Here is a 12,151-nt window from a genome sequence, read left to right as displayed (position 1 = left end):
ATGTGTTAAACTTAGATTCATACATTTTCATCCATTCTGGTTTAATTCCCAAACAGAGGAATGAACCATTGAAGTAGGAAAGACGGACAAGAAGCACTTTTGTCTACAATATGTATTTTTATATGAGCCTATTTGCTATTTTCAGCCTGTTATATCTGGATGACATGGACGTACCTTGCAAGGAATATATATATTTTAATATTTAAAGCCATTTTAAGCTGAGGAATTGACAAAGCATGGCATTATTGAGGGTGATATTAAATGGCAAAGAAGCAGCCAGGATATTATGCATGACCTCACCTTCTGCGGTGCACATATTGGAGTTGGAACTAAAGGAGAGATTGCATTGCTCTCTGTTACACGGCCCCAGCAGGGGGCTTGAATGATGGAACACCACAATTTCATCGCAGGCAAAAAATAGAAGGTGGCAGAAAAGGCAAACAGAAGCCTTTGAGAAATCATACACCTTCTCCCTTCCCCTTTTCCTCCCTCCATTTTGTCCTCATTATCATCCTCTCATCACTTAGACGAGGACTTGGCATGAGTTGTGCCCCTAGCACGCTTCAGCCCCACATTTGGGCCGATTTATTAATTTTTTTCTCCTCCAGCTTTGGCTCCTTACACCATATCTCATTTTCCAATCTCTTATGTGTTATTTTGCAAAGAGATGAGATGTAGAAAAAAAAAAAAGCCGGATGAATGATTTACGCAGTGTAATAGCCATTGCCTTGTTGAGTATGGATGTTAGGTTAGCAGATCTGTACCACGTTTTGGCTTGTGCCTGATGTTCCCATTCGGTTTGCCGGAAGTGTAATTCCTCATGCCAAGTAATTAAAGCAGCTTGTTTTAGAAATATTTCGTTATTTTCACTTTATCTCAGAGTTGTATTCTGATGCCACGGTGCAGCTTTGGCCGAGTTAGTTATTTTCATATCCTGCCCATGAGCCCTAATGCCTGGGGGATCTCTTAGATTATGCAGAAGAGCTCTGCAGAAAAGAAGAAGCATTTTTAGTATTGAAAGGGGAAAAATGAGGAAGCCATATGTGCATTTATTTCAGCCCATTTGAGTCTCCCTTCTCCACCCATATGCAGTGTGTGTGGCTGTAGGGAAGTGTGTGTGTGTGTGTGTGTGTGTATTAGCATATATAGGATAGGCGAGCATCTGTGTAATGCATGCGTGTGCAAACCACTTCTACCTGCATCAAATGCAATGTTGGTTGTGGACACACACTTACACTTGTTTCTCTCCATGTGCAAACTGCAGATTAAAAAAAAAAGAAGTTCTATCAACTATACATATAAATGAAGTGTTATGTGGACTGTAGTCTCCTCTAAGCATTTGTGTACATACAGCACGCTTGCTTATTTATTGCTAGACCGATAAAGGAAGCTTTCACAAATACAGGCTTTTAGTTATCCTGCTTTTACATTTGCATAATCATATTACGCTACATATTCCTGTTGATTATATTGCAGTTAATGACTACAAAGTACAACAAATGGAGACACACACACCCAAACACACCCACACACACCCACAAACTTTCCCTCACGTTAAACAGGATGTGATAGTTGATCTGTGTGCTTTTAGATAGTGGAAAGATAAAAATCAGTCACAGATGATACAGAGCTGGCAGTCTGTGGATAAGTGTGAGAATCAGGACAGATGAGGGTGAGGATAGTGCGGCTCTGTGGTGGTCAAATGGTTCTGTGGTAGTAGATGGCTGAGCTCTTACTGTTGGGAGCAAATAGAAATGGAATGGATGAATAAACTATGAAACATGCAGCAGTGTTACTGGTCTGTGATAATGTGACCTTACAATACCATGTTAAATCTCTCCAGCACACACATGCACACACACACACCCCCCAATGTGCAAATTCATATCAAAAATCAAATCTACTACAGAACTGGGACACAAAGAGCCTCTTAGAATTTTAAGGGCAAAGAAACTACAATATGCGTGAGAGTCAGAGGGTGAATGAGTGAACGACAGTGGGGTGAAACAAAAATATGAATTTGCACGTTCGGAGGGTGTGTTTCAAGCCCCAGTGTGTGTGTGTGTGCATGCTTACGTGGTATATTCTTGAGCTCTTCCTCATATAATCCACACACACTTCTCTGTCTCCTTGTTCCAGCAGTGTTTGCTGCTGCAGTGGGGTGAAGGAAGCTAACCTTGCTTTTTGGAGATAATAATCTTTTCCCCCCTGTGTATACATAACATGCATTATTGAAAGACCTCTGAAGCGCTAACATCTCTGCAGCTACTGTAGCACACTGGCTGTGTTTTTTTGTTTTCGGTCCCTGCCTCAACCATGCTAGATTTAGAATCTGCACGTCTGAGAAGCAAGCCATAGTCTAAAATGGTGGAAAACAGGTTCAACCCTTCTGAAGTTATTCAGTAAAAAATACGATGCATGCTGAGAAGAAGCATTCGACCTCCAAATGCATGCAAATGTATGTCACTGTTGAATTTGAAAGGAGATGCAACCAAATCCAGAACAAATTGCAATTCATGAATAAAGTCAAAGTCGAACCTCGACATCATTAGTGGGCATGATGCAACGGCAAACACAAAAGGACACGTTTAAACATGTAGATTGGTATAACCAACAGACAATTAAGACCACAATTATGGTTGTGTAGCAGCTATTGAAACACCACCTCTGGGCCATGTGATGCACATTGATTAGGAAAGCTGAGCCACAGCATCATTCATTCTCTGTGTGTAACAGCCACACGGGATAAGCAACACATGCAAGTCAATATAGCACACAACAAGGACATTTACTGCAGTGTGTGCAGGTAAGCATAGCAGGCCTGTACAGCTACTAACTGTTTCGCCAATAAAATGTAAACTCAATCACATTTTTTTGAAATCATAAAAACATTTATTCACAGTTTTCTTGAGCACTGACGAGCTCTTTAGAGGAGTGATGAGTTCTCTACAACTATCTTGTGTGAGTCATGTGAAATCTACATTTACATACAGTATTAGAATACATAATAAACGAGCAGGGTTCCATGTATAACGTTGATACATACGTGATTATTTAATAATAAACCATGTTCCCCATCACAGAGCATTGTGAAGCCACAGACGCAGCAACACACCGGCCATGATGCTGCTCCTCTGTTACAACAAGCACACCAGCTGTGAGGTTTTTAGGTGACTTCTCAGAGGCATAACCTCCGGCAAGACAAGCCTGCGGACACACTGCGCTGACTCATGTACACATTATTATTAGATGCTCCCACATACAGCCAGGCAGGCGTGAGCAGATACAGGTGTACACATCCTTAGTATGTCAGCTTTCTAAAACAGAAATGACCTTTTCTGCCAGATCACACAGAAAGAGGCCAGACAAGATGAACGTAGACCAACGACTTTCAAGTTTGTTTTCTTTGAGTGCTGATCAATGTTTTCAAGGAACATGTTAAATTCATTGACTCATGTGTTATGTCATGTGTGTTACATTTAAAGATACAAGTGTGTGTTTAATTTACTAAATATTCCTGAATAACAATGTCAACATTTTTACTCGCTGACTCCCTCACTGGTATTTGCAGTGGACTAACTTGGAGTTCCTTTATGTCATGACCAAGCAAATACTCAATAATTCCCCTTAAATCAAACATCCGCTCTGTGTGAACTCAACTCATGTGCAACCTTCAAAGATACAACTCCCAAATCTCAACCCCTCTTTCGTCTTCTTCTTCTTCTTTCTGGTGTTGCAAGTAAGTTTGTGTTTGTGTGTTACATTGGCAGGTCACTGGGTTACAAAATATTACCCTGCTGGCGAGTACACACTATAGAGTTTACAATGTTTGGGGTTTTGGAATGGTAAGATACCCTCATCATCACTTCAATGGCTTCGGGTGCTGTCAACAGAGACAGATCTTCACACGGACTCAGAGTCAATCTATCAACCACTGCCACTCACTCAACGCGCTTCTGTCTTGAACCTTCAAAAAAAGCGACCCGAATCAAACTGGCCACGCTTCACAGGAAACAAAAACAATCCGTGACAAACATCCCAAGTAGCCACACATGAAAGTGAGTCCAAGACCTGAGAGAGTTTGAGAGGAGATGCAAGGGCATAGGAAATGAGCAGAGTGGACTTTACTGAGGGGCCAAAATAAAGGCACTCCACTTTCACGCATTGGCACTGGTCAGACACCAATTTCTTCTATTGATATGCAAAGTGCCAATGCAAATCCAGAGTGCATGAAAGAAGTTGGTTAAAGTCATGTTAGTTTTAAGTTTCACTGAGGGGAATCATTCTTTGGAGATAAAGTCCCAATTTCCCCTCTGCTGAGTGAAGTCAGCTCACATCAACCGACTCTCTGCGGCCGCCGACTGAGTGCAGACTGGGACATTGTATTAAATTCAAGCATCTGTCCCTTAACAGCAGAATGAACTCCACTCCTGTTCGGCGCCGCAGCATCCGAGCCGCTTGTCCAGCAGAACTAATTACACCCGCACTCCACGGCAGCAGGCGGCAGGCGCATTGTAATCGCTGCCGTTTGTCACAGCCATAACTCGGTTTTTATTGGATTTGGATTCAACTTTGGCAGTTTGGTTGAGGTTAAGGTCAGAACTTTCGCTATCGATTTGTTTTCAGATGAAAGGTGGAGTTAATGGAGAAAGGTCAGATTAAGGTCAGGTGAGTACTAATGCACAGCGAATACACAGTAAGCATATATTTGGGTAATTACACTGAATACAAGTATGTGGATATTTGTATATTTATTAAATTAATATGTGGTTAATAGGTGAAATTAAATTAAAGGGAGATTAGAGGAAGGGAGATTAGAGATGAAAGGGAGATTAGAATGAACATGACTGAAGCGTGTATCCTGCGATGAAAGTGGTGGCGTGGGCGTAGCGTCTCTCTGTCCCTCTGTCCCTCTCTAGTTTAAACTGAATGACAGGCTCATCCACAGGTCAGAACCAAACCAGAATGACTGTTTCTTCAATGTGTGAACCAACAGGCAAACAGCGAATGGGATCCAGACACACACGCCTCTGTGTGTCTGTGTGTGTTACGCGCTCTAGCTCCGGCGGCAGCGCTCCCACCTTCTGGGAGTGTCCGTTCGGAATCATTGCGCTTCTTCAGACAGGAAACAACCATCAGTGGCAAATCTTTAACTGCCGATAACTTCCAATCAAACTGTATTTCAGCTACCGGCTTTTACCTTGAATTGCCTTTTAACTTCTACCGTCATTTGTTACTTATCACATTTCCTGTGATCTTTTTGAACCATCCCAAATAACACCTGAGCACAGAGAGTGTAGGCAGAGAGTAACAGCGGTGAAAACAACAGTTTAGCCACAGAAACTACCGACGATTGAGGCCAAAGTCACTGCTGCTATTTTGGGAGATTACGTTTTATTGTGGCTGCACTGTAAATATTTTGGAACGTTTTTATGATTCTGTTTGTGACTGAATGTCCGCAGGAATAAAGAAAATATTACAAAAAAAATGGACTCAGATCTACAATGGTGATTTACGATTATAGGCGAATAAAATGACTGAATTTTGCACTGCTGTTGTTAAAAAGACAAACAATTGCACATACACACAGACACAACACACAAAATAAAATGAAATAAAAAAAATAAGGGGCCTGCATAATCTAAACTCTCAGTGCACCTCACACAGTCAATTATGCAAGATACAATCACACTCTGGGATTATAGGCAGGAAATGAAAAGCATTGCAGGACAGAGTAGAAAATGAAAATAAAGAGGGGCCAAAGGGGAATATTACAGACACAACTGTGGATGGGAAGGAAAAGGGACATTTTGTCTCACAATAACAAAAAAAGAGGGAGATACAGTCAACAGGTACGGAACACACGGCTCATCCTGACCGCTGTGCCACCTGCAGAACATGGATGAAAAAAAAAGCCCATATGGCATTTTTACACAGCTGATTTTATTCTAACTGTAGCCTGCAAAAGCACATTGAACAGATTGGAAGTGTACTCTAAAATACACACACACACACACACATTGGGAAGGGTGTGTGTACTAGCAGGGCCGGCATGTTTACTCTATCTACCATACAGATCTGGATCAACATGTGCGACAAAATGATGCCTGTATGCTTCTTTCAATCACAACTGATAACGCACTGACAGCGGTTGAAGAGGTCAGTGAGAAACATTCTGGTCGTTGACTATAAAGACGCATAACAAATTAGCTTGTAGAATGGCTCGATTGAATACGGCCTTGGTCACTCAAAGAGAAATTCCTTTGATATATGTAGCAGGTGATACTTGTCGACAGAGACAATGACTTAGTCCGATGTGCAACAGGTGTGAAAGCACAGTGCGGCTGAGGGAAGCACTTCATGAGCCTGGGAAGTTTTGGCGGGACGCACTCACCGCAGATGCCAGGAAGGAGCTGGAGCTGCAGTCAGGTTGCCGCAGAGGCGACACTAGTCTGCCACAGCAGCGAGCGAGGCCGTCTTCAATCCCCACCGCCCCTCGCAAGGAGTCTTTTGCCAAGAACAATTTTCAGCGGAGCAAGCCGAGATAACACACCTTTGCTCTAACAGGGAGTCGCTGCTTGTACCAGGCCAGTCAGGCACACTCTGATATAAACTGATCTGATTGTGCAACAGGGCAAATCGTAAAATCTGTTGTGTAGAAACGGAAATATGGATTTTTAAATGGCTGAGAATGTGATCGTGTGCGTGGGTGGTCGGCCGGCGCTGCTAATCAACCGATCAGAGTGGTATGAATGAACAGGTCAGAGCTTTCTCCTCCCTCTAAAAGCAGTGTGACACACATTATCGACTAATGCACAAATTACACTGCGGTGTTTCGCAGGCGATATTCTCACCGACTGAAAATTAAGATCTGGTCTGCTGCTGTGTGTGTAGCACCAAACATGTCACCAAAAGCATTCCCCAACTGCCAAACTATGATTGCCATTTGTTGACCTGTAGAATATGGGCCTATAGAGCGACCATATCTAGTCTCTTATTTGCAATCATTTGTTCTATAATTTTAGGTTTTTAAGTTTTCTTTTTAATCTGATGTGATGCTTTTTCAACAGCAGCTTAGCAGAACAGACTAGATTCACCAGATATAGAAATAAAGGCTCCAGTTTACTTATATCCACTTTTTACTCACTCCTCAAGGCACACTAAAGAAAGGAGATTAGAGAAGGTCCTCTTGCCAACATTCCAAACCTCAAATCTCTGTTAGTACTGTATACTGCATTCTAATTCTCCAAGGGTCTGCTAAAGTTGTCTATTGTGGTGTGAAGGACATCGTGGAAGCCCTGGTTGTAAAGACGGAAATGGAGAGAAAATTGAGACAATATTGGAGAAGCAGGCACTCACCTGATACTCAAGGTCAGACGTTCATCTTTAGCCTTTAGCAGATCGCCCACAGAAAATGTGGCAGTACCCAGGAAACTGCTCTGTGGAGTCAAGAAGAAAACATACACATGAGGAGATCATCCACAAACAGTTTCTTTCTTTCTTGTTCTCCTATCATGCACAAGTCTCCTCTGCAGTGTACGGCCACGCTGACTCAAGGCAAGATGACGAGACATATGAAGCATTCTCTCCTTCCCGCGCTTGTTCACACTTTTTCGTTTCTGACCAAGTTTGACAACACGTGGTCACTCTGCAAGTGTGATGTGAACAGGGGGTGTCAGCAGCATGCAAGAACTGGGTTATAGGCCGGGGGGGAAAGAGAGAGAGAGAGAGAGAGAGAGAGAGAGAGAGAGAGAGAGAGAGAGAGAGAGAGAGAGAGAGAGAGAGAGAGAGAGAGAGAGAGAGAGAGAGAGAGAGAGAGAGAGAGAGAGAGAGAGAGAGAGAGAGAGAGAGAGAGAGAGAGGACAAGCCCATCAATAACGAAGAGAGATTAACCGCATTTGCAGGAAATGCACACACACATGGTCCATGCAAAACACCATTCACTCACACACAGAGTCCTGCACCGGCACACCAACCTTCTACCCAGCACGTGCTGCAGGAGGGACAGGCTCAGTCGGTGCCAAGGACACCAGCTACTCTGAACAAAGCTAAAACACAGTGTGTAATTAATGAGTACAAAGGCCCCTCTACCCATTTTGTCACGTGGGAAAAACGTCTTAATTAAAGCATCTGAAGCCTGCATTCTCTAAACACTATGATAGCGAGATGCTATCATCATTTGTAGTCCTTTCATGTGCCAAAGCTGATTGTTTTTGCTTCATAATAGATGAATGGATGTTGACGGCTTTAAGAACAGCCAAATGACACAAAGAGACATGACGATTTGTGTCCTGTCCTGTCTTATTATTCAAATAGCTGTGGTAAGATTTAGTGTGCCTCTGACGATGAAAACAAGATCTTCCCTGTTGTATGTAATGAATTGACATTTGTTTCAGTTATTGAGGGAAAATAGAAGATCGCTTCCACAGAAGTACGGCGATTCTTCATATATATGCAACAGTATGGTTAAGTGGGCACCCCTGAGAGCTGGCACCCTGAGGCCTGCCCAGCCACATGAGGGGTGTCCTCCTGGCTATAATGATTATAATTATCAGTCTCACTGGAATTATTTTGCTTCATTTTTCTTGTGCGTTGTACTAACACGCACTCTCTGTTCACCTTTCTTCTCTCTCCATTGTTTGTGTTTTTGGCTACACTTTTACTTCTAATCTCACTTCCTCCTTCCTTCTATCAATGCTCTGCCTTTTCTCTCTCAGCAGCCCCCAGTATCAGATCAAAAAGGGCATCCTGTGGCCTGACCTTTTCACTCAATCATTTCCTCTGCAAGTCTTTTCTTGCCACGTATGAATCTCCATATGGTTAGACAAAAACACTCCCTATAGTCTCTTATCCTCACCCACTCATAAACACACACACACACACAGACAGAGACAGACAGAGAGAGAGAGAGAGACTGTTTACAAAGACCAAAATGTTTGTCATCTATCACAAAAACATTTCCTAAACAGAACAAATTAAAAAATACCTAATTAAATAAATGTTAGAAATAAAATGACACAATTGTGAAAATTAGAAGTGTTTTCTGGTGAGGCTTTAGTCATCACAGTCGACAGTTGATGCTGATAATTGTGAAATCACAAATCAAAAATCAAATAAAAGTAAAGAACCATGCCTTCAAGTAAAAATTCAAATTAAAAGGTTGAATGCTTTCAAGTTTTTTTTAAATTATATTCCAAAACTGTTTTCAAATGACTAAACTACCATGGGGCATCACTGTGCATTGCTGAAAGTCAGGAGGGCTAATAAAGAAGCCAAAGTTTCAACGATTACACTAAAAGGAAGAAGTCACACAACCCCAAGCATCATGTTGTGTCCCATGGCACAGCCTGTAGTCTACGTGCTCATGAATTAAATAGCAGCAAGGTTTCCAACAGACGCCACTTGAGAGGGCCGACGTCACATTTTCCGACATTGACATGTCAGGGCCAATGTGGCAGAAAGCACAGGACGTCATCACACGGCGTGGAGGTACATTATATCCCTATGTAGCCATTTCTCGCAAGCCCGCACGGAACGTCTGGTAAATGGTCTTAGAAATCCATTCCTTAGCATCTTTTTATGGCCCCTCACAATGAAGGCTCTAAAAGTAATGAAGCTCCGGAGACCGACTTCTTACGCAAGATCAAAGCGGCCGTACCACGGAAAATGAGAGAAAGATGGGGGCATGAGGAGGAGTGGAGTGAGAAAAGAAGAAGACAAATGATGCTCTTCCAGGATCATGGAGGATTGATTATGATGGTCTCGCTCTGTTCCCTCTAGCACGCACTCGCTCTCTCTTTTTTCTATCTATCTATCTACCCCCCCCCCCCCCCCGCTCTTACTCATTCCCTTGTCTTTTCCCGTGTCGGTACGTCGGTTGAGAGCTCCGAGAGTGGAAAAAAACTTCTGATCTATGCCCGTCTTCACTGGCTTGAAAAAGTGACAGCTGCTCAGCTCTGACACACCTGACTATGCTGCCGTGACACTGGGGCAAGACACACACACACACACACACACACACACACACACACACACACACACACACACACACACACACACACACACACACACCCACACACACACACACACACACACACAGGATCAATCAGACCAGAACACAAAAAGGATCACATCTGGGGCGTCATTCAGAGCTGACACACTGTACAACAACTGCAGGTGTCTGTGTGTGTGTGCACCTTTGAGAGCCACAGCTTCTGCCCATCACTTGGCAGAGGTAAACGGTCCAACTCCAGCCGTAGATCTATTGATTTTCCCCATGCCCTGGGTGACACACACACATAAATACACACTAACTCTCTCCTCTTTGTCTCTTTCTTTCTCTCTCCCTCCCTCTCTCTCTCTCTCTCTCTCTCTCTCTCACACACACACACACACACACACACAAACAAGCTGCAGAGAACACCTGGAGAAGAGCACATTCATTCATATGCTACAGGGAAGAATGACATTTTTTATAAATGGCAGCGCTGTACTTTGTATTGCCTCTTGACTTGGACACATCTAGCAAATAATATGAATATGGGCAGATTCATAAAAAGGGAGGTCAGCAGTGTGGAAATGACTGCTCCGCTCCTGCACTATAAATGGAGCTTTACAAATTGGCCTAATTAAGTCACGAGAGATGTCATGACATGCCATTTGCACCAGCGGGAAAATGTGTGTGCAAATTATGGATGCAGTGAGAAGAAACAAAACAAAAGCAACAGACCAGAGTAAGCTCACATACACTGTACATACTGTATGTACACACACACACACACACACACACACACACACACACACACACACACATAGAAGTCCACTTACAGTTATGGTGCATGCAATCCTAGAAGCTGCAAGTGTGAGCCAGTGAGAGAGGGGTTATAGAGTTAAGAAGAGAGAGAGAGAGAGAGAGAGATAGAGAGAGAGAGAGAGAGAGTTAAGCCTTCTTCCGCTTAAAGAGCTCCAGGTCGGTTTTCCTTCATGTCGTCCTTTAGTCCTCAGTTAAAGTAACTCCATGTAGTCATGTATTTGGTCAGCGGGCACTCTGCCTGATACAAACGCACAGACATGCAGAGAACTCACTCACGCATGCATGCACACACACGCACACATACACACACGCGCGCACACACTGCAGCCTCCTCTGTGACTGAGAGCTGGCTAAAGTGAGCTACTGGCACTACTGCTGTTGCTGCTGTGGCTGGCTTGACGGTAAGCAAGACCAGCGAGAGAGAAGGGGAGGAGGGAGCCAGAAGAGGAAGGGAGGGAGGGAGAGAGAGAGGGAGTAGACAAATACAAGCAGCAGCGGCAGAGTGGGGAGAGGGAGGAGGATGTGAGGAAGAACAACACACAAAAAAGGAAGAGAGAGAAAGAAGAGTAGACAGACGAATAATGGGTAAAAACCCAAGAGGGAAACACGCAGAGAGGGAGAGAGAGAGGTGCAGAGAAAAACAAAGGAGGAGAAGGTTGGGCGGGGGGGTTGGCAGAGTGGTGTGTGACACCTCGTGTGCAGCTTATGACTCAAGATGACCAACAGGAAAGAGACACTTATTATGGCTACTTGAATTCACATCAATTCCAGCCACAGAGTATAGCGTGAGTGTGTGCGTGTGTGTGTGTGTCGGTGTGTGTGCAATGCAGTTAGACGCGTATTAAGATACTCCTGGGTCCCATAAGAGGCTTGTTGACAGACATGAATGATCAGACACTTCAACATTATACTGTTTCAACCAATATTTGCCGTCGACACGTGCAGCTGCCGCTTAACGCAAATCAATCTGTTCTGAGACGTCAACACAATCGCAACCAAACCCGCACAGCGACACCAGCTGACACCAAGCTCAGGTTTAAAGTATCGGGCTCAAACCCTGGATTAAACAGGGTTTAATTTACCCAGGCTCAATCGGGGGAATGAGTAATTCCAGCAGAACAAAGGACATGTTCTACATTGGCCCCTTATCAGCCGGAGCAGGTACACGAGCAAAAACAATGACACACACACACACACACACACACACACACACACAGAGTTCCACACACAAACACATTCACTCAACCACCCTGACGCATGCTGAAGAAGCAGGTTAAGACACACAAACGTTATGCAAGTGCAAAGGCATGGAAAACAAACGGATTATCACAACAAAAC

The 12,151-nt window shown here is 43.6% G+C and overlaps 1 protein-coding gene across 8 annotated transcripts in view; it reads right to left on the bottom strand.

Moving 5' to 3' along the window:
- Positions 1-12,151, bottom strand: part of inpp4b (inositol polyphosphate-4-phosphatase type II B) — a 104,401-nt gene that overhangs the window by 55,861 nt on the left and 36,389 nt on the right. For 6 of the 8 annotated variants that reach the window (XM_076147813.1, XM_076147805.1, XM_076147806.1 and 3 more), the window contains one exon: positions 7,360-7,439. In XM_076147813.1, the coding sequence (XP_076003928.1) occupies positions 7,360-7,439 (80 nt within the window). Of the gene's footprint in view, positions 1-7,359; positions 7,440-10,196; positions 10,276-10,827; positions 11,191-12,151 lie in introns of those variants that run through there. The other 2 variants (XM_076147809.1, XM_076147811.1) reach the window with 2 other exon arrangements.

The sequence above is a fragment of the Genypterus blacodes genome, unplaced genomic scaffold (genome assembly GCF_046128005.1).
Source record: "Genypterus blacodes isolate CSIRO-AG114 ecotype Tasmania unplaced genomic scaffold, CSIRO-AGI_Gbla_v1 ptg000039l_1, whole genome shotgun sequence".
NCBI lineage: Eukaryota > Metazoa > Chordata > Actinopteri > Ophidiiformes > Ophidiidae > Genypterus > Genypterus blacodes.
This window is presented reverse-complemented; position numbering and strand designations above follow the sequence as displayed.